The sequence below is a fragment of the Gigantopelta aegis genome, chromosome 10 (assembly GCF_016097555.1).
Source record: "Gigantopelta aegis isolate Gae_Host chromosome 10, Gae_host_genome, whole genome shotgun sequence".
Lineage (NCBI taxonomy): Eukaryota > Metazoa > Mollusca > Gastropoda > Neomphalida > Peltospiridae > Gigantopelta > Gigantopelta aegis.
Window position 1 is genome coordinate 81,914,621 of NC_054708.1, and position 26,112 is coordinate 81,940,732.

The 26,112-nt window shown below is 41.2% G+C and overlaps 2 protein-coding genes across 3 annotated transcripts; both read right to left on the reverse strand.

Annotated features, from left to right (window-relative positions):
* Positions 1-5,253: 5,253 nt before the first annotated feature.
* LOC121382795 (tubulin alpha-2/alpha-4 chain-like) lies at positions 5,254-9,233 on the reverse strand. Of its 2 annotated transcripts, none has more exons than XM_041512407.1 (4): positions 9,135-9,233; positions 7,571-7,793; positions 6,756-7,057; positions 5,254-6,137 (listed from the first exon to the last, which is right to left on the reverse strand). In XM_041512407.1, exons 1-4 carry the CDS (start codon positions 9,216-9,218, stop codon positions 5,307-5,309), a joined length of 1,440 nt encoding a protein of 479 aa, XP_041368341.1. In that variant the 5' UTR covers positions 9,219-9,233; the 3' UTR covers positions 5,254-5,306. The 2 variants fall into 2 exon arrangements, with proteins under 2 accessions (XP_041368341.1, XP_041368342.1); XM_041512408.1 differs by lacking the exon at positions 9,135-9,233 and adding an exon at positions 8,896-9,072 and having other exon boundaries at positions 5,256-6,137.
* A 7,446-nt stretch (positions 9,234-16,679) lies between these two features.
* On the reverse strand, positions 16,680-21,724 carry LOC121383373 (tubulin alpha-2/alpha-4 chain-like). The gene is made up of 4 exons (XM_041513365.1): positions 21,570-21,724; positions 20,215-20,437; positions 18,744-19,045; positions 16,680-17,605 (listed from the first exon to the last, which is right to left on the reverse strand). Exons 1-4 carry the CDS (start codon positions 21,570-21,572, stop codon positions 16,775-16,777), a joined length of 1,359 nt encoding a protein of 452 aa, XP_041369299.1. The 5' UTR covers positions 21,573-21,724; the 3' UTR covers positions 16,680-16,774.
* Between the last annotated feature and the right edge of the window lie 4,388 nt (positions 21,725-26,112).

Below are 26,112 nucleotides of genomic sequence, written 5' to 3' on the forward strand. Positions count from 1 at the left end.
AAGTGCCCTTAAGAAACTGCAAATAAATAAAAGAATTTATTGCCAAATTCCATAAACCCTAAAACTACAGCTGTGTACAAATGAAAATATATACACTATCCATTATCTATTTGTGTGTGTGTATATATATATATATATATGTATATGTATGTATATATATGGTTGTGTGTTTGTATATATGTACATGTATGTGTGTGTTTGTATGCGTATATGTATGTATATGTATATGTATATGTATATGTATATGTATATGTATATGTATGTGTATACGTATATATGTATGAGTGTTTGCATATATTTTTGTGCATGTATGTGTATGTGTATACGTATATATGTATGAGTGTTTGCATATATTTTTGTGCATGTGCAGTATGATGATTGTTCCACACTATACATAGCTGTGTTAATACCATTGCATATTACATTGTGAATTTATTACATATATGCATTGTACTGTATACATATATATTATCTCCTGTAAAACCCATCTTGTCACTGTCAAATATTGTTATTTCATATTTCCCATATGCCGTTGTTTAACGGCCTGGGAGAAATAAAGTTCTGTTCTGTTCTCTTCGGTGGGAATACAAATAAAAAAATTAACAGTATTCATTTAATCAGCTGCCAATTCTTTACAAAAAAAGAAGTTTGTTTTTGTTTAACGACACCACTAGAGCACATTGATTTATTAATCATCGGCTATTGGATGTCAAAGATATAGTCATTTTGACACAGTCATAGAGAGGAAACCCGCTACATTTTTTTCCATTAGTAGCATGGAATATTTTATATGCGCCATTCCACAGACAGGATATAACATACAAAGGCCTTTGATATACCAGTCGTGGAGCACTGGCTGGAACGAGAAAAGGGGTACTGCTACAATGGACGACAAATTAGATTTTTGTTTAGTTACACACATATGATTCGATGTGTATGCCAAACCGACCGCGCATCAAGCGAGCGCTGCAGCACTAGGCTACGTCCCGCGCCTGTTGTTTCCAGTTTCGCCACCCACCCCTAGAAATATTGCAGCGGACGCCCTTGGTATTTGGGGCGGGACGTAGCCCAGTGGTAAAGCGCTCGCTTGATGCGCGGTCGGTTTGGGATCGACCCCCGTCGGTGGGCCTATTGGGCTATTTTTCGTTCCAGCCAGTACATCACGACTGGTATATCAAAGGCCGTGGTATGTACTACCCTGTCTGTGGAATGGTGCATATAAAAGATCCCTTGCTGCTAATCGAAAAGAGTAGCCCATGAAGTGGCGACAGCGGGTTTCCTCCCTCAATATCTGTGTGGTCCTTAACCATATGTCTGACGCCATATAACCGTAAATAAAATGTGTTGAGTGCGTCGTTAAATAAAACATTTCCTTCCTTCCCTTGGTATTTTCCCATAAAACGATCTACTGGTGCGTGTAATGAACTAATCGAGGTGCAAGCGTTCACTTGCTGCCATTACATATATCGTGGTTTTAGCCGTGTGTGTTGTTTTGTAACAGCCAGGACATTAAAGCGATATAAACCTAAAACAAAACAAGTCTTTACCACCAGCCTCATTGGTATCAATATAATGGGGTTAAAACTACTACATCGACTTTTCTCTGTTTGTATTGATCTTTAGAAACATTTTATAAATGTTGTTCCTATGTAACCGAGAAAGAAACATTTTGAAGGTCACGTGAGTCGAGGGATTTTTGCCTACCACCGAATAGGAAGGAAATGTGTTATTTAACGACGCACTCAACACATTTTATTTACGGTTTTATGGCGTCGGCCGACCAACTAGACACACACACACACACACACACACGTCGATGTCGATAGTGTTTATGTAGACTTTTGTAATATTGTCAGATAAACTTCATCATAGAACTGTTCATATAAAAAAAGAAACTTCCGATTTGTACATATAGTATTTGTTGTGTTAAACAATTCATTGTGTAATGAAATTATATAGGTAGTATTAGCCTTGAGCTGTATTATCAGGATTCATGAATTTTATCGATAATTTTTGCACTGTTAATCGTCGACAACGTGAAATTCAGTTTGCACGTGCATGCATGGTTCGACATGTCCCGTGTAGTATTCGGTCAATTTGTTTTACTTGTCTTACTGACATTGTTGTCAAGTGAACGAAAACGCTTCAAAATTTGTAAAAACAATTAACGTTTTTTACATTGTAGCATTTTTAGTATGCCAAGAATACCCAATAATTTACGCGAACGCGCGATTGGCATGCTTGATCCTGGCATGTCGACAGAAGACGTTGCAAGGCATGTTGGGAGTTCTAGTCGAGCGATACGAAATCTTCGCGTAAGATTTCGAACGACAGGAAGCCCAACGACTTGCCACGTCGTGGACGTCCGCGTGTTACAACGCGTGGTTAAGACCGCTATATCATGAACACGCATTTGCGCAATAGATTCCAAACTGCCACTGCTACTGCTGCTAACACACCTGGGCTTCATAATAACCGAATCAGTGGGCAAACTGTTCGTAATCGTCTGCGGGAGAACGGTTTACATGCACGACGTCCTTACGTCGGATGCGTTTTAACGCAACGTCATCGTCTAAATCGTCTTAATTGGGCACGTGTACATACTCGTTGGATACGGTGACGCTGGAATACCATTCTTTTTTCGGATGAATCCAGATTTTCTTTACAACGTGGTGATGGCAGGGTGCGCGTCTACCGTAGGAGAAATGAACGCTATGCTGACTCTTGTGTTCTTGAACGAGATCGTTTCGGCGGTGGGGGTTCTGTCATAGTCTGGGCAGCCATTGCCCATGGTTATCGTTCACCACTAGTCGTCATTAATGGCAATTTAAATGCTCAACGTTACCGCGATGACATTCTCGCTCATCACGTCATTCCTCTGTTCCATAACAACGCCAACATCTCGATTTTTCAGCATGATAATGCCACCTCTGTAAATTTTCTTAGGACAAATAACATTGATTTCATTGATGACTGGCCCGCTAAAAGTCCTGATCTCAACCCCATCGAGCATGTCTGGGATAGTCTGGACAGACGATTGAGGTGTCGTCCCAACCCACCCGCTAACGTCAACGAACTTCGTCAAGCGCTCATTCAGGAATAGAACAATATTCCACAGGCAGAAATCAACACTTTAGTCAATTCTATGCACCTGCGATGCACTGTAGTGGTCAATTCAAGAGGTGGTCATACCCGTTATTAAGTGGGTTAAGTGTAATTGGTCGATATTTAAATTGTTATTTATAGATGAAATGTCACCTGGACATGGGAGTCCATGCAGTGTTGTTAGATCTACTGGTATATACCAGTAGAGCTAATTTTAATCAGATTGATTATGCGATGTTGGTATTTTTCAATTTTTGTGACACTTTTGGATTCCTCTTTACGTTAAAACTGTTTTTAACATATATAAAATTATAGGCAATCCAATAGTATGTCTACATATAGTCCTTTAGAGATAAATAGCAGCAGATAATTTAGCCTTCCCCAGCGGTCTGAGCACATTTCTTTAAAACTTTTGGCTCGACTCTATACTGAACATTTACTTTAGACTGGTTGCAAATTTCAACTGTTGAAATATAACGTTGTTTACTTATTTGCTGCGCATCAAGTATCTAAAATTCAGCCTAAAAAATTTGTCGAAATACTAGCAGTATGTCTGCGTGAATAAACGTCCTGTAATCGTGAAGTTTGCAAGTTTTAGTTTCTGAACGTTTACATGTCATGACGTAATCAGTTTGCGGTTCGCGTATATTTAATTTTGCGTAACCGACATGCGAACAGAACGGCGGTTCGCGTGAAATATTGTGCCTGCTTTATGTTAAAACTAGAAAATCATTTGATAGGTGTGTACAACGGTGTAAACAGCAATATAGACAAACCCCACTTCCCGCTTTCTGGTATTTCTAAAGCCGATGATGAAGATAATACATATATCTTGAGAACTATTGGAAGAATAGGTGTAGCCAGTGAACGGTGTAAGACTATCCCAATGGAACTGGTTCTTCCAGACGGGTCTGTTTCTAACTCACATTCTGAAGTTCTGTCTAGGTGGAAAAACCACTACGAATGAATGTTTAATGTAAGGAATGATTCTAACGAGGTTCACGAAAGTTCTATTCCAGGTGATGGCCAAGAATTTTTGCTTGAATTACTACATTAGTGAAAAAGAGCTCATTTGTGCAATAAACTGTGCTAAAAATGGTAAAGCGACTGGCTTAGACAATATTCCAATTGAAGTGTTGCGCAATAGTACTGCTAGAGCATTTGTGCTTGATTTATTTGATATATGTTACAGTAGTGGCCTCGTACCAAATGTGTGGCCTTAGGGCATTATTAACTCGATTCCTAAATCTAATACATCGGATCCCAGAGATCCGCTGGTATATAAACGGTATTGTAACATTTTTAATAATTGATTGCCTGTTTGGGCAAAAGACAATGCTCGTTTAGAAGGCGAACAAAATGGTTTTAGAAAAGGAAGAAGTACTGCTGATCATGTTTTATTGTTGACGTCAATAACAGAAAATCGCAAAAGGAAGAGGTTGTCCACTTTTACAGCCTTTACAGACTTCAAGAAAGCCTATGATTCGGTGAACAGATCGTTATTGTGGTGCAAACAAAGTGATCTAGGTATTAATGTTAATATGTGGAATGCGATACGTGCAATTCATGCTAACGTGTCCAGTTCTGTACGGTTATATGGATTCAGGACAGATTGGTTCTCTGTTAAATGTGGTGTAAGACAGGGCTGTGTATTATCACTACTTCTTTTTAACTCGGTTCATAAACGATCTGGCTGTTACGTTAAAAGGTCTTGGTACCGGTGTCCATATCGACAATGAAATCATTTCCATATTAATGTATGCAGATGATGTGGTTCTTCTGGCGGAGAACGAGAGAGATTTACAAGTCCTGCTTGATAACACAGGTGCATGGTGTATCAGAAATAACATGTCAATAAATGGAGAGAAAACAAAAGTAATACATTTCCATACCTATTCTATAAATAGAACAACTTACTCATTCAAGTGCGGTAAAGTTATCTTATGTACACTTATTAGTGGTTGAGATTTGAAACGTCCAACCAGACGGGATCCGATTCACGTATCGACCCAAGCACCTCAAGTGAGTGCTATACACCAAGTCTGAACCCGACCCCCAATCCCATTTTAGACTGCTGCTCTTCACATTAAAAACAAAACACACGTATTTGTTATGTTAATTTTATTGCAAACACAGCTTCTCGTTGGTGTATAAGTTAGGACGGTTCTGGAGAGGGGGGGGGGGGCAGTCCTGGGATTAGTTTAGTATTCGTCACCACCTTCCTCTTCACCCTCACCCTCTACAGAGTCGACGCCAACCTCCTCGTAGTCCTTTTCCAGGGCAGCCAGATCCTCGCGAGCCTCCGAGAATTCTCCCTCCTCCATACCCTCACCGACGTACCAGTGGACGAAGGCGCGCTTGGCGTACATCAGGTCGAACTTGTGGTCGAGACGCGCCCACGCTTCGGCGATGGCGGTCGTGTTGCTCAACATGCAGACGGCGCGCTGGACCTTGGCCAAGTCACCTCCCGGCACGACGGTGGGCGGCTGGTAGTTGATGCCGACCTTGAACCCGGTGGGACACCAGTCGACGAACTGGATGGTCCTCTTGGTCTTGATGGTGGCAATGGCGGCGTTGACGTCCTTGGGCACGACGTCACCACGGTACAGCATGCAGCAGGCCATGTACTTTCCGTGACGAGGATCGCACTTGACCATCTGGTTGGCAGGCTCGAAGGTTGCGTTGGTGATCTCGGCAACAGACAGCTGTTCGTGGTAGGCCTTCTCGGCGGAGATCACCGGGGCGTAGGTGGCCAGGGGGAAGTGGATTCGTGGGTAGGGCACCAAGTTGGTCTGGAACTCGGTTAAGTCGACGTTGAGGGCGCCGTCGAAGCGGAGAGAGGCGGTGATGGAACTGACGATCTGCGCCATAAGTCTGTTCAGGTTGGTGTACGTCGGACGCTCAATGTCAAGGTTACGACGGCAGATGTCGTAGATGGCCTCGTTGTCGACCATGAAGGCGCAGTCGGAGTGCTCCAGGGTGGTGTGGGTGGTCAGGATGGAGTTGTACGGTTCCACTACAGCCGTCGAGATCTGAAAAGTTAATATATAAGCAATATGTCATAAACAAGTCTTAATTCGTTTTTAAAAAAAAATCTACATACAGGTAATATGAGGCTACACGCTATTTTGTTCCATAAGACAAATGACTGCTCATTACAAATCATATTGTACAAGACTAGCAGATGCTTAAAAATATTGTTTATCTACTCCACTATCAGCCTGGGATCTTGTCTGCATTTTCAATACAGGGCAGCACATGTGACTGTCTTTGATAACATCAGTCATGGGAATTCCATTGTTATGGAATTGGCTATTTTAAAACAGATTATAATTATTAAAGTACGTTTTGTTAACGACACCACTGAAGCACATTTATGAATTAATCTGATATTGGATGTCAAACATTTGGTAATTCTGACAGTCATAACATTTTTTATATCAGTAACAAGGGTGTTTTATATGCACCATCCACCAGACAGGATAAGACTACGTCCTTTGATATACCAGTCGTGGGGCACTGGATGGAACGAGAACTAGACCAATGGGGCCACCGACGGGGATCCATCCAAGACCAAAAGCGTATAAAGCATACGTTTTACCACCGGACTATGTTCATCCCCACCCCAAAATTATTTAAAACGTTCTAACCTGGGGTGCTGGGTATACAGCGAACTCCAGCTTGGATTTCTTCCCATAGTCGACGGAGAGTCGCTCCATGAGCAGAGAGGTGAAACCCGAACCGGTTCCTCCGCCGAAACTGTGGAAGATGAGGAATCCCTGGAGACCGGTGCACTGATCGGCCAGCTTCCGGATCCTGTCGAGGACGACGTCGACGATCTCCTTGCCCACGGTGTAGTGGCCGCGGGCATAGTTGTTGGCGGCGTCCTCCTTGCCGGTGATCAGCTGCTCCGGGTGAAACAGTTGGCGGTAAGTTCCGGTACGAACCTCATCTGGAGAGACAAATCAAAATATTCAATGAATAGGTCGACATTTGGTTTTAATTCAAGATGGCGCATTTATGGTCTTGGATCTAACACAACTGAATCTTTGTTTTCAACACAAGGTGTTACTTAAAAGGCCGTACCTAGCCTATATTCAGTGGGGTGGCAGTACAAAAACAATCAAGATAATAGGGGTTTCTCCGGGCAGACAGAATGAAGACAAAACTCACTGTCAGATAAAAAAAACCCCTAGAAAAAAGAATTTGTTTTGTTTAACAACCCTACTAAAGCACATTGATTTATTAATCATCGGCTATTGGATATCAAACATATGGTCATTTTGACACAGTCAAAGAGGAAACCCGCTACATTTTTCCATTAGAAGCCAGGGTCTTTCATATGCAGCATTCCACAGATAGGATAGCACATATCACGGCCTTTGATCATATATCAGTCGTAGTACACGACATTTTCAAACAAAATAGAATACTACAAAGCCAAACCTACAAATCCAATACTGACCTACAACAGTGGGCTCGAGATCGACGAAGACGGCCCGGGGCACGTGCTTGCCCGCCCCCGTCTCGCTGAAGAACGTGTTGAAGGAGTCGTCCCCTCCCCCAATCGTCTTGTCGGACGGCATCTGTCCGTCAGGCTGGATTCCGTGCTCCAGACAGTACAACTCCCAGCATGCATTGCCGATCTGCACTCCGGCCTGGCCAACGTGGATACTGATACATTCCCTCTGAAGAAGAAACATTAAAATGATTAAAGTAAAAACTATGTATACATGTATTAAGGAAAATGATATAATACAAAGGAAAGGAAATGTTTTATTTAACGACGCACTCATGATATAATACAAGTAACAAAGACGTCGGATATGGAAACTACGGCCCCACCCCTATATGCCATCTGAACGCTGAAGATGAGCAATCACACCGACAGAATCTCAAGAAGGGCAGTTTGAGTTTGTTAAAGGCAAACGAGCCGAATTTCCGAAGGGAACCAGATCATTACGGGATTCGGGAGAATGCTTCACGGGTTTGTTTATAAAAAAAAAAAAAGTATATATATATATATATATATATATATATAAAAATAGATTCTCAGAGACGCGTTTTCAGGACAAGTTAGTTATTGTGGTTAATGAATCTAAAAAAAAATCTCAACCCAAAACATGTCATACAAACGATCCACCAATGAGTCGAAAGTTTAACGACTCCATTAGAGTATTAAATTAATTATCCACTTTTGGATGTTAAAGTTTGGTTTATTTAACGACACCACTAGAACACATTGATTCATTAATCATCGGCAGCTATTGGATGTCAATCACTTGGTAATTTTAACAGTCATTTGAGGAAACCCGCTACATTTGTTTTTCTAATGCAGAAAGGGATCTTTTATATGCACTTTTCCACAGACAGGATATCACATACCACCGCCTTAAGATATACCAGTCGTGGTGCACTGGGTGGAACGAGAAATAGTCCAATGGGCCCACAGACGGGGATCGATCCCAAACCGACAACGCATCAAGCGAGCGCTTTACCACTGGGTTACGTCCCGCCCCTATTGGATGTTAAACATTTAAAAGAATTCTGGTATAGATTTTATAGACAATTCTACATTCTCCCATTCATTAGCAGGAAGGAATCTTTGTATGTACTTCCCCACGGACAGGACGGCTCTCTGGGGCTCTGGTTGAGAATAGGGGGGGGGGGGGGGGGGGGGGGCTCCCAAGCGAGGGCTTTAAGCACACACCTCTCTAGTAATAACACTTTGAATACAAATACAATCTGCTAAGATATGTTATTTAAAATGTGAATAGATGTTCTACTTACCATGTTTGCTGTGACGTAAAGGACGGACGGGTGACAACTAAAATCTGCTCACGTTGACGTTTATAGTTCGCTGCGAGAATGACCACGAGAACCCCCCGAGCCTGGTTTTATAGCGAAACGTCGTGTTTCCGTCACTACCAACACGCCGTACCCTAGGAGTTACCGCACCACGTGGTTACAGGTAATCTCTTACAACACTGAGCTGGTCATTAGGGTAATTACATCATGTAGAAACCGACCTGTTTGTTTTGGCTGCATGCGTCAGGCAGAGTTGATTGGTTATTGCAACTTATTGGCGAGAACAAAACACGGGCATTACGCATTTCTCCCGCTTGTTATGTAATGTATGTTTTCACCTTGACAGGTAGTAAGCAGCGAATCTGGTGGAAAGAGAAATCTCGCCTCGAATTAATTCATTCCCAGTCTGGAGCTCCACGCGGTAAGAGACGTGTTTGTTTCGCTTGTGTACACTGCACGTGCTTTCGTGTGCTCGACTTGGGGATCCTTCATTTCGTTATTTTTGTCAGCGAAATAAAGTTTTCTACTGGAATGTATGAGGCCATTGGAACTGATTGAACGCTGGAACGCTTCTTGTTTCGACAGTCTGCACCACCAGGTTGGATTCTTTTTTAGCGAGATTCCTTGCCTCCACGTCATTTCTCCGTCTGACTGTTGACTTGTTTTTTTCGCGACTCGTATGACGGCCATTCTGCAGAACGCCACGGTTGTTCGCGTTTAGTCTCTACATGTTCGAGCCTGTCCTAGCAGCACTGGAAGATTACCCGCCCCACTCTAAGAAAAAATAGGTCGGCCCCTACTACTCTTTTTCTAGACTTTACCTTGCTTTATAGTGATACCATCTCGTATCCTCCGGAATCGGGCCCGTCCGCACCACCATACCAACCTATGACAACTGGACTATACCCTAGTCTGATACTCTCTCTCGTTCAGACGGATCCGGCTTCTCAAGATCTGTATTTCAGCACAGCACTACACCTTCAACGTCTATCGACTGTCAATCTAGGGGTTTTCTTGACGGGATGCAACCCATCTCGTCCCTATAAGCTGTGCACCCAAACAGCCTTAACGAGGCCACTCACGTGGACATATCGATTGGACTTTAAACTTTTAGATCTGCGTTAAAAAATTTGTCGAAATAATAGTCAATTCTTTTTATTCTTGGCTTGTAACTTTTTATTTTATTTTATTTATTCTATTAACTTTTTTTACTAATTGCTATTTTCAAAATTCTGCCCATTTTCAACTCTACCCCCCCCCCCCCCCCCCCCCCCTCCATCCCGAGTCAGGCCACCGATCTTATCGGAGGTCGGACTCGGGATGGGCATGTTCGAAATCCTAGTGGTATATGGGCACGTTAAACTAGTTATCATCATCATCATCAAATTAATTATTCAAAAAACAATTACAGTCCTGGTCTCGTACCAAATGTGTGGCGTCAGGGTATTATTAACCCGATTCCTAAATCTAGTACATCGGATCAATTGTATATAAATTGTATTATAACATTTAAAATGATTTATTGTCTGTTTGAGCAGAAGACAATGATCTTTTAGTAGACGAACAAAATGGTTTTAGAAAAGGAAGAAGTACCGTTGATCATGTTTTATTGTTAACGTCAATAATAGAAAATTGCAAAAAGAAGTTGTCTACTTTTACAGCCATATAGACTTCAAGAAAGCCTACGATTCGGTGTACAGATCATTATTGTGGTGTAAACTAAGTGATCTAGGGATTAATGGTAATATGTAGAATGCGATACGTGCCATTCATGCTAACGTGTCCAGTTCTGTACGGTTATATGGATTCAGGTCAGATTGGTTCTCTGTTAAATGTGGTGTAAGACAGGGCTGTGTATTATCACCACTTCTTTTTACCGGTCTTGGTACCGGTGTCCATATCGACAATGAAATCATTTCCATATTAATGTATGCAGATGATGTGGTTCTTCTGGCGGAGAACGAGACAGATTTACAAGTCCTGCATGTATCACAAATAACATGTCAATAAATGGAGAGAAATCAAAAGTAATACATTTTCGTACCTATTCTATAAATAGAACAACTTACTCATTCAAGTGTAGTGAAGTTATCTTACATACACTTGGGGATCCTGTTTGAAAAACTTTACATTTTAATACAACTGCTAAAGTTGATGCTCACTCTACTAGTCGAGCTTTAGGACTACTTATAGCCAAAAGCAAGGCTATGGGCGGAATGTCTTATACTGTTTTTAATTGTATTACTCTATTGTGTTGCCTATTATTACATGTGGTGCTAGTGTATGAGGTACCAAGGAGTACTCGGTTTTCAACAAAGTCCAAAACCGTGCTTGTAGATTTTTTTCTGGGAGTTAGGAAATACAATCCCAATGCTGCTGTGAATGGAGATATGGGGTGGACTCCCATGAAAGTATTCCAGTGGAAAACGGTACCACGCCAGTGGGGTAGACTTGTGAATATGGATATTAATAGACTTAATAAACGTATTTTCATATGGACAGGAAAACTCCAATCCGAAAAGTGTAAAAATTGGAATTTTAATGTGCATCAATTCTGTTTACAGCAACATATTGGACAGTTATGTGACATTGATATTCCGCTACCTCGATATATAATTAATGATGCCGTAAAACAACTGTGTGAAACACATATGGATTCGTGGAGGGAATTTATATATCACAATACTGGAAAACTGAGGACTTATCGCGTATTTAAGAACTGGTTTGGCGTTGAAAGATGCGTTTAAATGTTAATGCCCGGCCACTACAGAAGCGCTCTAGCCAAGTTTCGTTGTGCTGTAGAACCAATCCCACTTGAGACGGGCAGATATGAAAATGTACCTGCCCTCGAACGTCTATGTCCTAACCAGTGTGTGGAGGGTGAATTGCATGTTTTTACATACTGCTCACCCGAAGACCCCCGTTTTATTCTTTATCACCACGCACAAGTTGCCTTTAAAAATGTTATGTCTTTATCTGATTTTAGTAAGATATGTTTTTACTGTCTGAACCAAAACTTGCTTTTATAACGGCCAAAACCTGCTTTTTAACTCTACAGAAACGTAGAGACTTTTTATATTTTTGATTAATTTGTATGGGTTTTTTTATTGTCAAAAGCTTATTTTAATATTACGATGATGTACTCATATGTACATATATTAGTATTAATATCTTTGTTTTTTAAATTTAGTATACATGTGAATATTTGTTTATTGTATATATTGTCTCTCATAACTCCCTATAGAATGGCTTATGCACTTTTATATGCTTATTTTAAATGTAAATATGTTGTACATGAGGTGAGACGTAAATAAAGATATCTGTCTGTCTGTCTGTCTGTCTATCTGTCAAACACACAGACAGGAAGAATTATAGCCAGTAGCCCTATTTAACAATAGTTTGATTAAATACGTGGGTGCTGACGGGTTTCATCATGTAGCGTGTGCATTAGTAATTAATATATAAAATGTGTGTTATCAGCGAACTGGGATGTAAAGGTATTTAACGTCAAACATAGGATTATTGTTTTGTCAAACCAGGAATCTTTGCCTATACGGTCCTAGGCAGAAATTTTGAATTTTCATTACAAGGTTAATAGTGTCTGACCGAGATAGCGATTATAACTGTCCAAATGTCCGTCTAGCTCTCGAACGGCAGAGTATTCGGGCTAAAATAGTGGGGGTGTTATTTTTTTATTTAATGTGCATGGTTATTTGTGCATTCGCTTAAAACTGCAGTGTCTGGTTTCAATCGTATACAATCAAGTTCTAAGTTCAAATACAAGCATAACTGCACTTTTAATTCACTCGCGCGTTGTCGTCATTAACGCATATCGTCAAATGCTTACTAGCCAGTTAGAACAATTCTCGCCATTTTGTAATACCGAGCGGATTCTAGCAGCCACTTCCTAGCAGCCAATTACGCTAGCAGCCAATTTCAGTAGACACGCATAGCGACGTTCTCATACGCCTTTTATAATGTGTGTTGTGGTGTGGTCTATACGAAACTAGTTGGACATCCTATATTACCGTAGTACAGAAGGATTTTTAAAGTGATACTTCAGATATTATAAAAGTGTTTAATAAAACGGTTAAGTTGTATTTATACGGATATTAGTAACAATACGACTGTGAAAATGAGTCTTGGTTGTTATTTAGTTTTTGTGTTGTTTTTATATAAAGATACTCTTTAAAACTCTAAAATTCTTAAGTTGTAGTGAATAATAAAAATTAGCAGAACAGTGTATTTAAAAGTGTGAAATCGAAAGGTGTACGAGTCCAATGTTTAGAACGTCGACATGAGTGTCTGCTGAAATTGGCTGCCAGCGTAATTGCCTGCTAGGAATTGACTGCTAGAAAACCCCTCGGTTTTTATAATGCAACAATAGCCGAACCGTACTATTTTTAGCCCAGTGGGCGCCCGCCAAAAGTGTCCGACTTTCAAAATACTGGGTTTATTTTTAACTTGGAAAAGCCAGTGTAGTGAAACCAATTCGGAGTGCGGCGTCTTATATGCACCAAACGTAATGGGATTTTCTGTTCTATATGCTTAAATAATAAAAATATTCCAGGGAATGCCGCTTTAATGATCCTATCACATATTGGTTTGATCCATTCAGAGGTATTCAACGGGTTCATATAAAAGAAGCCTTGCTATTAATATATATATATACATGTTGTTTTTAATGATAACAATTTTAAAATGAAGTCTGTCGTTATGGTTAGGATATAAATATTATCGCGTCGCTTGCGAGAGATGCAAATGATTATTTTAGAACCCATTGATTTCAATCCTAACCGCACACATGGAACGCGACATCGCTTGCGTCCGGTTAGGATACAGCTTTAATATAAACCACTTCCCAATGTTCTCGACAAACAACAGTGCTAGTGAATAGTTCTTTGATAAGGACAATAACATATAATTAAAGCTAAAATAGTTGGCGATTTGTACGCGGAGGAAAATGAAATTTTGTTGTCGTCTTCTTAAAGCTTCTAATACAGCAGTTAAAGGCCGAACTAACGTTTTCAAGAAGGCATGAATATTTTTATACAGGGATAAAAAAAACAAAAAAAACAAAAAACAGGAAGATTAACAAAACTGAACTATTTTTTTAGCACATGCATTGTGATGGATGCGTGTAACTGTAAACCAAGTTTCATTGATCTACGACTTATAGTTTGTAAGAAATGGAACTAAAAGAAATATTTTTTACTTGAAAATTCTAAATTAATTGATTTTTAGTTCTTTTCTTATGCATTGTGTTGAAAAATCACAGGAACAGCAAACGCCCAAGTAACGTTTTCAGGAAAGAAAGAAAGAAATGTTTTATTTAACGACGCACTCAACACATTTTATTTACGGTTATATGGCGTGAGACATATGGTTAAAGACCACACAGATTTTGAGAGGAAACCCGCTGTCGCCACTACATGGGCTACTCTTTCCGATTAGCAGCAAGGGATCTTTTATTTGCGCTTCCCACAGGCAGGATAGCAAAAACCATGGCCTTTGTTGAACCAGTTATGGATCACTGGTCGGTGCAAATGGTTTACACCTACACATTGAGCCTTGCGAACACTCACTCAGGGTTTGGAGTCGGTATCTGGATTAAAACTCCCATGCCTCGACTGGGATTTGAACCCAGTACCTACCAGCCTGTAGACCGATTGCCTAACCACGACGCCACCGAGACCGGTCGTTTTTAGGAAGACATGGACCAATTTCCACTGAAGTAGGACTTATAGTTTGTTTGAAACGGATTTAAATGCAAAATTTTGTCGTGAAATCCCCCGAAAAGCAAATATATTTTAGTAAAAATGTTAAATTAATTAATTTTTAATTCGATTGGCATGCACTGTGATGAATATCCACATAAACCAAATTCCAATGACCCAGGTCTTAATGTTTTAGAAACTAATCTAAACGCGAAACTAACGTTAAACTTTAACTGTCCAAGCCGGATGTTTCCTCTGGTATTATAAACTGTCGGGGCGGGATTTAGCTCAGTCGGCTGAGTGCTTGCTTAAGGTGCTTGCGTCACAGGATCGAACCACCTCTGTGGATCCATTCAACCGATTGGGTTTTCTCGTTCCAACCAGTGCACCACAACTGGTCAACGGCCGTGGTATGTGTTTTCCTGTCTGTGGGAAGGTGCATATACAAGATCCCTTTCTGCGTCAGGAAAAATGTAGCGGGTTTCCTCCGATGACTACGAGTCCGAATTACCAAATGTGTCACATCCAATAGCCAATGTGTTGTAGTGGTTTTGTTAAAAAACACCAAAACAACGTGTTTTTTTAAATACACGCTCGTCTATATAAGCAAATGAGTAAGTAAGACCGAGTTGCCAATAATTAAATAGAACGTTATCCAAAATGAGTGAAATACCAAACCAGACCAGACGCTCACCGCGATGCAGGTATAACACGAATGTAAAACATTAAATGTATAATTGTATTTCATGTTTTGAAATGCAAAAAAACACACTTAAAGGGAAACTGTACGACCTTCAAAATGTAACTGATAACCACCATCCAACAAAAGAGTTAGTTTGCTTTGTTTATGGACACCATCACTGGCTGGAACGAGAAATAGCCCAAATGGGTCCACCGGTGGGCATCGATCCCAGACAGGACTACGCATCAGGCGAGCACTTTACCACTTAACAAAACACACCAACTAATAATAGGTACGCATGTACATTATACATTTCTTTTCTTTCTAAAAAATATATTGAGAGGGGAAACAATCTTAAGTATAGAAATGTGAAATGTAATTCGTTCTCGCCAAACCGACTACTTCTTCCAGAAAGCAGCAAACGATCTTTTAAATGCACTTTCTCATAAACGTGACAGTACATACCACGTATATTAGTCGAGTAGCACTAGCCGAGATGGGAGAACACCAGAGCTGATCGAGGTCTATCACATTTTAGGCGATCGCTCGATCACTAAAACGTTTTAGCATGCTGCCTCGAGAAGAAAAAACGTGTGACATTCATACTGAAACATTCCTTTTGGTGGCGTATAATTTATACATTTTGAAAAGTTTCTTGCTGCCAACGGAAAAAATACACCAGTTCATTGGTAGAGTGTTCGCGTGGCGACTAATGGACCGCAGGATCGATCGCGTACAAATGACACCGGCTTTGTAATAATGTTATGTTCTATTACCAAAGCTGGACCCGCACTTTCAACAGGACAGATGCCATAACCTACTAGTTCTTTATGTGCTAAAGTTGTATCGTACAAAACATTCGTTTACTAGAGACCAATTCAAGTAGGAACTAGCGGACTTGTTCTCTTCTAAAATATTCCCAGTGGGATACCCTTTTGGCAAATTTGTTTATGTGCCCTTTTCTCCACAAACCAATTACTGTATCCCCCCCCCCCCCCCCCCCATTTACCTCTGTACCGCCATGCTCGTGTCCACGTTAACAGTTAAAAGTATTTGATTTAACACCACTAGAGCACATCTGCTATTAAATGTCAAACACGTTTTACTTCGGACACCCATCTTTGAAGGAAACCATTGCAATTACATTATTCCATTAGCAGCAATGAATCTTTTATAATGCTCTTAACCAGAGACATCACATGTCATAGCCTTTAAGAAACCAATCGTGAAGCACTGGTCCAACCAGACGGGATCCGATTCACGTATCGACCCAAGAACCCCAAACGAGCGCTATACACAAAGTCTGCACCCGACCCTCAACCGCAGTTTAGACTGCTGCTCTTCACATTAAAAACAAAACACACGAATTTGTTATGTTAATTTTATTGCAAACACTGTTACAGTTTCTCATTGGTGTATAAATTAGGACGTTTTTGGGGGTGGGGGGAGTCCTGGGATTTGTTTAGTATTCATCACCACCTTCCTCTTCACCCTCACCCTCCACAGAGTCGACGCCAACCTCCTCGTAGTCCTTCTCCAGGGCAGCCAGATCCTCGCGAGCCTCCGAGAACTCTCCCTCCTCCATACCCTCACCGACGTACCAGTGGACGAAGGCGCGCTTGGCGTACATCAGATCGAACTTGTGGTCGAGACGCGCCCACGCCTCGGCGATGGCGGTCGTGTTGCTCAACATGCAGACGGCGCGCTGGACCTTGGCCAAGTCACCTCCCGGGACGACGGTGGGCGGCTGGTAGTTGATGCCGACCTTGAACCCGGTGGGACACCAGTCGACGAACTGGATGGTCCTCTTGGTCTTGATGGTGGCGATGGCGGCGTTGACGTCCTTGGGCACGACGTCACCACGGTACAGCATGCAGCAGGCCATGTACTTTCCGTGACGAGGATCGCACTTGACCATCTGGTTGGCAGGCTCGAAGGTTGCGTTGGTGATCTCGGCAACAGACAACTGTTCGTGGTAGGCCTTCTCGGCGGAGATCACCGGGGCGTAGGTGGCCAGGGGGAAATGGATTCGTGGGTAGGGCACCAAGTTGGTCTGGAACTCAGTCAAGTCAACGTTGAGGGCGCCGTCGAAGCGGAGGGAGGCGGTGATGGAACTGACGATCTGCGCCATAAGTCTGTTCAGGTTGGTGTACGTCGGACGCTCAATGTCAAGGTTACGACGGCAGATGTCGTAGATGGCCTCGTTGTCGACCATGAAGGCGCAGTCGGAGTGCTCCAGGGTGGTGTGGGTGGTCAGGATGGAGTTGTACGGTTCCACTACAGCCGTCGAGATCTGAAAAGTTAATATATATAAGCAATATGTGATAAACATTTTTACAAGTCTTAATTCGTTTTTTAAAAATCTACATACAGGTAATAGAGGCTACACGCTATTTTGTTCCATAAGACAAATGACTGCTCATTAAAAATCATGTTGTACAAGATAATCAGATGTTTAAAAATATTGTTTATCTACTCCACTAGAGCATTAAGTCATCGGCTGTTGGATTCAGAGAAAAACAAAACAATTTATCATTGTTAGCAGCCTGGGATATTGTCTGCATTTTCAATACAGGGCAGCACATGTGACTGTCTTTGATACACCAGTCATGGGATTCCATTGCTTGGGAATTGGCCATTTTAAAACAGATTATAATTCTTAAAGTTAAAAGTACGTCTTGTTTAACGACACCACTGAAGCACATTTATGAATTAATCTGCTGTTGGATGTCAAACATTTGGTAATTCTGACAGTCTTAGAGCGGAAACGCACTACATTTTTTACATCAGTAACAAGGGATGTTTTATATGCAACATCCCACAGACAGGATAGGACTACGTCCTTTGATATACCAGTCGTGGGGCACTGGCTGGAACGAGAACTAGTCCAATGGGCCCACCGACGGGGATCGATCCAAAAAAAGAGTAAAGTTTGTTTTATTTAACGACGCCACCTAGAGCACATTGATTTTTTTATCTTATCATCGGCTATTGGACGTCAAACATATGGTCATTCTGACACTGTTTTTTAGAAGAAACCCACTGTCGCCACATAGGCTACTCTTTTACTCTTTTACGACAGGCAGCAAGGGATCTTTTATTTGCGCTTCCCACAGGCAGGATAGCACAAACCATGGCCTTTGTTGAACCAGTTATGGATCACTGGTCGGTGCAAGTCGTTTACACCTACCCACTGAGCCTTGCGGAGCACTCACTCCGGGTTTGGATTCGGTATCTGGATTAAAAATCCCATGCCTCGACTGGGATCCGAACCCAGTACCTATTAGCCTGTAAACCGATGGCCTAACGACGTTGCCACCGAGGCCGGTAGGGATCGATCCAAGACCAAAAGCGTATAAAACATACGTTTTACCACTGGACTATGTCCCCCCCCCCCCCCCCCCCCCCAAGATTATTTAAAACGTTCTAACCTGGGGTGCTGGGTATACAGCGAACTCCAGCTTGGATTTCTTCCCATAGTCGACGGAGAGTCGCTCCATGAGCAGAGAGGTGAAACCCGAACCGGTTCCTCCGCCGAAACTGTGGAAGATGAGGAATCCCTGGAGACCGGTGCACTGATCGGCCAGCTTCCGGATCCTGTCGAGGACGACGTCGACGATCTCCTTGCCCACGGTATAGTGGCCGCGGGCATAGTTGTTGGCGGCGTCCTCCTTGCCGGTGATCAGCTGCTCCGGGTGAAACAGTTGGCGGTAAGTTCCGGTACGAACCTCATCTGGAGAGACAAATCAAAATATTCAATGAATAGGTCGACATTTGGTTTTAATTCAAGATGGCGCATTTATGGTCTTGGATCTAACACAACTGAATCTTTGTTTTCAACACAAGGTGTTACTTAAAAGGCCGTACCTAGCCTATATTCAGTGGGGTGGCAGTACAAAACCAATCAAGGTAATTGGGGGTTTCTCCGGGCAGACAGAAGGGCAGTTACACTGAACGAGGAACGTTTTCCTTGTATCTGCCCAGCCGGGCGCTAACTAGGCATTTCGAAACCATCCGACATAAAATGTAAACTAAGAAACGTTTTATTTATAAATATGTAATTTCTTATATTATTAGCTTCGATGTTGATTAACATTTATACAGTAAATGTTTTTTAAACAGCACATTTTAAACTGCGGTTATTTGTTGGTCTAACAAACAGTTACTTTGTAAATTGGTCTAATCAAGACAAAACTCACTGTCAGATTAAAAAAAAAAAAAAAGATAAAGTTTGTTTTCTATAACAACACCACTAAAGCACATTGATTTATTAATCATCGGCTATTGGATGGCAAACATTTGGTCATTTTGACACAGTCAAAGAGGAAACCCGCTACATTTTTCCATTAGAAGCCAGGGTCTTTCATATGCAGCATTCCACAGATAGGATAGCACATATCACAGCCTATATCACAGCCTTTGATAATATATCAGTCGTAGTACACGGACCGGCCTCGGTGGCGTCGTGGCAGGCCATCGGTCTACAGGCTGGTAGGTACTGGGTTCGGATCCCAGTCGAGGCATGGTTTTTTTAATCCAGATACCGACTCCAAACCCTGAGTGAGTGCTCCGCAAGGCTCAATGGGTAGGTGTAAACCACTTGCACCGACCAGTGATCCATAACTAGTTCAACAAAGGCCATGATTTGTGCTATCCTGCCTGTGGGAAGCGCAAATAAAAGATCCCTTGCTGCTAATCTGAAGAGTAGCCCATGTCGTGGCGACAGCGGGTTTCCTTTAGAATCTGTGTGGTCCTTAACCATATGTCTGACGCCATATAACCGTAAATAAAATGTGTTGAGTGCGTCGTTAAATAAAACATTTCTTTCTTTCTTTCGTAGTACACGACATTTTCAAACAAAACAGAATACTACAAAGCCAAACCTACAAATCCAATACTGACCTATAACAGTGGGCTCGAGATCGACGAAGACGGCCCGGGGCACGTGCTTGCCCGCCCCCGTCTCGCTGAAGAACGTGTTGAAGGAGTCGTCCCCTCCCCCAATCGTCTTGTCCGACGGCATTTGTCCGTCAGGCTGGATTCCGTGCTCCAGACAGTACAACTCCCAGCATGCATTGCCGATCTGCACTCCGGCCTGGCCAACGTGGATACTGATACATTCCCTCTGAAGAAGAAACATTAAAATGATTAAAGTAAAAACTATGTATACATGTATTAAGGAAAATGCTATAATATAAGTAACAAAGGCGTCAGATATGGGAACTCTACGGCCCAACCCCTATATGCCATCTGCACGCTATGAGCAATCACACAGGCAGAATTCTTAAAAGGGCAGTTTGAGTTTGTTTAAAGGCAAACGAGCCGAACTCCCGAAAGGAACGTAATCGTCAGGGGATTCGGGAGAATGCTCCCCGGATTTGTTTAAAAAAACAGAAAGAAAAAAAGATGCCCAGAGACGCGTTTTCAGGAAAAGTTAACGTTAATTATTGTGGATGATGAATCTAAAAAAAAAGGTCAACCGAAAACAAGTGATACAAACGATCCACCAATGAATTAAACAACTGTAATTTCCATCATGTAGTAGGCTGTTTAGTCGTAAAAAAGGCTTAATAAATTATGAAAAGTCGAGAGTTTAACGACTCCATTAGAACACATTGATTCATTAATCATTGGCGGCTATTGGATGTCAAACACTTGGTAATTTTGACAGTCATTTGAGGAAACCCGCTACATTTGTTTTTCTAATGCAGAAAGGAATCTTTTATATGCACTTTCCCATAGATAGGATATCACATACCACCGCCTTAGATATACCAGTCGTGGTGCACTGGGTGGAACGAGAAATAGGCCAATGGGCCCACAGACGGGGATCGATCCCAAACCGACAGCGCATCAAGGGAGCGCTTTACCACTGGGCTATGTCCCGCCCCTATTGGATGTTAAACATTTAAAAGAATTCTGGTATAGATTTTATAGACAATTCTACATTCATTAGCAGGAAAGAATCTTTGTATGTACTTCCCCACCGACAGGACGGCTCTCTGGGGCTCTGGTTGAGAATGGGGGCAGGGGGGGGGGGGGGGGGGGCTCCCAAGCGAGTGCTTTAAGCACACACCTCCCTAGTAATTAGCAGGTTGGAATGAATGTTTAACGACACCCCAGTACGAAAAATACATCGGCTATTGGGTGTCAAACTATCGTAAATGTAAACACAATGCTTAGCAGGTTGTATTCGTATTAGATAGTGTTAGATATTACGATATGTTATTTAAAATGTGAATAGACGTTCTACTTACCATGTTTGCTGTGAAGTAAAGAACGAACTGGTGACAGCTAAAATCTGCTCACGTTGACGTTTATAGTTCGCTGCGAGACGAGAATGGCCACGAGAACCACCCGAGCCTGGTTTTATAGCGAGACGTCGTGTTTCCGTCACTACCAACACGCCGTACCCTAGGAGTTACCACACCACGTGATTACAGGTAATCTCTTACAACACTGAGCTGGTCATTATAGTAATTACATCATGTAGAAACCGACCTGTTTATTTCCGCTTCATGCGTCAGGCAGAGTTGATTGGTTATTGCAACTTATTGGCGAGAACAAAACACGGGCATTACGCATTTCTCCCGCTTGTTATGTAATGTATATTTTCACCTTGACAGGTAGTAAGCAGCAAATCTGGTGGTAACAGAAATCTCGCCTCAAATTAATTATTCAACAAACAATTATAAGTTTTTGGGCCCGTATCGTATCTGGTAAACAAACAAAATCATCGTTTTTACTGCATGAATTAATGTTATACGACTCTCCTGTAAATGGATTTCTAGTAGTTATAAATGGATAAAAATGGTCGAAGATATATTTAACCAGCTAGGTATGACAAATGTTTGGATGCCACAGAGCTTTACTTCTTAATCAAGTAAAATTAAAACCAAACGAACAACGGAAAAGTAACATAGCTTTATCATCAAGAGGTATAACGTACACTATATTTAAAGAAAACCGTAGATTATAAAAATATCTTATTATATTACCGCAAACATTCTGAGCTATATTACTCAAAATAAAGGGACCTTTTATATGCACCATCCCACAGACATGATAGTACATACCACGGCCTTTGATATACCAGTCGTGGAGCACTGGCTGGAACGAGAAATAACCCAATGGGTCCACCGACGGGGATCGATCCCAAAATCGACCGCGCATCAAGCGAGCGCTTTATCACTGGGCTACGTCTCGCGCCAATTATTTCAAGTTTCGACACCCACCCCAGGAAATATTGCAGCGGACGCCCTTGGCATTTTCCCATAAGACGATCAGTAAGCCGCCACTGGCGCGTGTAATGAACTCATCGAGGTGCAAACGTTCACTTACTGCCATTATATACTCTTCAAAAAAAAGTAGAGGAACTGTAATAAGAATTTACAATTGCCAAAATTGTAAGGTATATTAGCTGTGGGGAATGGTCATATGATAATAGTGAATTAATTGGGCAAACATTACAACCGGTAGTTCAGTATTACAGTAGGTTTTATGACCATCAAATATCTTGAAGTGAAATTTGAAAGTTGACGTTTTTTATCAGTAAATCGCAAATTCAAACAATAAAAATGACTAAAAACAAAACAATAACAACTGTATGATCAACAGAATGAAAACGATTGACAGAAACAATGTTCCGCAGTGATTAATGGACCTTCCTAGAAATTGTCAAAATCGATAATGACACCCCACACACGTGTACGGGACAACTTTGTGATGCTGAGAACGAGAGAGATTTACAAGTCCTGCGTGTATCAGAAATAACATGACAATAAATGGAGAGAAATCAAAAGTAATACCTTTCCGTACCTATTCTATAAATAGAACAACTTACTCATTCAAATGCGGTGAAGTTATCTTGCATACACTTATTTGGGGATCCTACTTAACAAAACTTTACATTTTAATATAACTGCTAAAGTTGATGCTCACTCTACTAGTCGAGCTTTAGGACTACTTATAGCCAAAAGCAAGGCTATGGGCGGAATGTCTTATACTGTTTTTAATAAATTGTATTACTCTATGTGACAGAAATAATGTTCCACAGTGATTAATGGACCTTCCTAGAAATTGTCAAAATCGAGAATGACACGTGTACGGGGCAACTGCGTTGATGCACTTGTAAACTATGGATGTGTTTCAGTGTGTTGATTAACAGACCTGGACGTTCGTTACTAGTATGTCTGTGGTCAAAACGTATATTCGGTCTAATAGTTGATATTAACATTAATATTTCAGGTTCCCCATCTTTTTTGAAGAGTATATAAGCCACTGCCCAATGTTTTCGACAAACAACAGTGCTATTGAATAGTTCTTTGATAAGGACCATACACACACAAGACAATAACAACGCATATAATTAAAGCTAAAAAATAGTTGACGATTTGTACGCGGAGCAAAATTACATTTTGTTGTAGTCTTCTTAAATCTTCCAATAAAGCAGCTAAAGACCGAACTAACGTTTTCAAGAAGGCATGAATATTTTTTATACAGGGATGAAAAAACAAGAAGATTAACAAAATTGAACTATTTTTTTTGCACATGCATTGTGATGGATACGTGTAACTATAAACCAAGTTTCATTGATCTACGACTTATAGTTTGTAAGAAATGGAACTAAAAGAAATATATTTTACTTGAAAATGCTAAATTAATTGATTTTTAGTTCTTTTCTTATGCATTGTGTTGACAATTCACAGGAACAGCAAAGGCCCAAGTAACGTTTTCAGGAAGACATGGACCAATTTCCATTGAAGTAGGACTTATAGTTCGTCACCGATTTAAATGCGAAATTTTGTCGTGAAACCCCCCAAAAAGCAAATATATTTTAATAAAAATGTTTAATTAATTAAGTTTTAATTCTTTTCGCATGCACTGTGATGATTATCGATATAAACCAAATTCCAATGACCCAGGACTTATGTTTTAGAAACTGATCTAAACGTGAAACTTTAACGTTAAACTTTAACAAAGTGTCCAAGCCGGATGTTTTCTCTGGTGTTATAAACTGTCGGGGCGGGATTTAGCTCAGTTGGCTGAGTGCTTGCTTAAGGTGCTTGCGTCGCAGGATCGAACCACCTCTGTGAATCCATTCAACCGATTGGGTTTTTCTCGTTCCAACCAATGCACCACAACTGGTCAAAGGTGCATATAAAAGTTCCCTTGCTGCGTCAGGAAAACTGTAGCGGGTTTCCTCTTATGACTACGTGTCCGAATTACCAAATATTTCACATACAATAGCTAATGTGTTGTATTGGTTTCGTTAAAAAAACAACTTTTTTTCAAACAAAACAAACCGGTTTTTTTTAATACACGCTCGTCTATATAAGCAAATGAGTAAGTAAGACTGAGTTGCCAATAATTAAATAGAACATTATCCAAAGTGAGTAAAATGCCAATCAAGACCAGACGCTCATCGCGATGCAGGTATAACACGAATGTAAAAAATACATAATTGTATTTCAGGTTTTGAAAATCAAAAAACAACTCTTGTAGGGAAAAAGTACCACCTTCAACATGTAACAAATGTTAACCACAACCCAATAAAAAAGTTAAAGTTTGCTTTGTTTATGGACACCAGTAGAGCACATTGATTTATTAATCATCGGCTATTGGATATTAAACAGTTTGTAATTTTGAGAGTCTTAGAGAGGAAACCCGCTACACTGTGTTCTGTTATTAGCAAGGGATGTTGTATGTGCACAATCCAACAGGCACGGCCTTTGAAGTACCAGTCGCGGTGCACTGGCTGGAACGAGAAATAGCCCGATGAGTCCACCGACGGACATCGATCCCAGGCAGGACTGCGCATCAGGCGAGCACTTTACCCTCAACAAAAGACAGCAACGGATAATAGGTATGCATGTAAATTATACAATTTTTCTTTTCTTTCTAAAAGAGGCTTCCAGAAAGCAGCAAACGATCTTTTAAATGCACTTACTCATAAACGTGACAGTACATACCACGTATATTAGTCGAGTAGCACTAGCCGAGATGGGAGAACACCAGAGCTCATCGAGGTCTAATTTATACATTTTGAAACGTTTCTTGCTGCCAACGGAAAAAATACACCAGTTCATTGGTAGAGCGTTCGCGTAGCGACTAATGGACCGCAGGATCGATCACGTACAATGGACACCGGCTTTGTAATAATGTTATGTTCTATTACCAAAGCTGGGCCCCGCACTTTCAACAGGACAGATGTCATAACCTACTAGTTCTTTATGTGCTAACGTTGTATGATACAAAACATTCGTTTACTAGAGACCAATTCAAGAAGGAACTAGCGAACTAGTTTCCATGTAAAATATTCCCAGTGGGATACACTTTTGGCGAATTTGTTTATGTGCCCTTTTCTCCACAAACCAATTCCTGTATCCACCCCCATGTACTGTACCGCCATGCTCGTGTCCACGTTAACAGTTAAAAGTGTATTTGGTTTAACACCACTAAAGCACATCTGCTATTAAATGTCCAACACGTTTTACTTCGGACACCCATCTTTGAAGGAAACCATTGCAATTACATTATTCCATTAGCAGCAATGAATCTTTTATAATGCTCTTAACCAGAGACATCACATGTCATAGCCTTTAAGAAACCAATCGTGAAGCACTGGTTGAGACTGGAAAAGACCAACCAGACGGGATCCGACCCAAGCACCTCAAGCAAGCACTGTACACCAAGTCTGACCCCCCCCCCCCCAACCCCAGTTTAAACAGGTGCTCTTCACATTAAAAACAAAACACACGTATTTGTTATGTTAATTTTATTGCAAACACTAGTTACAGC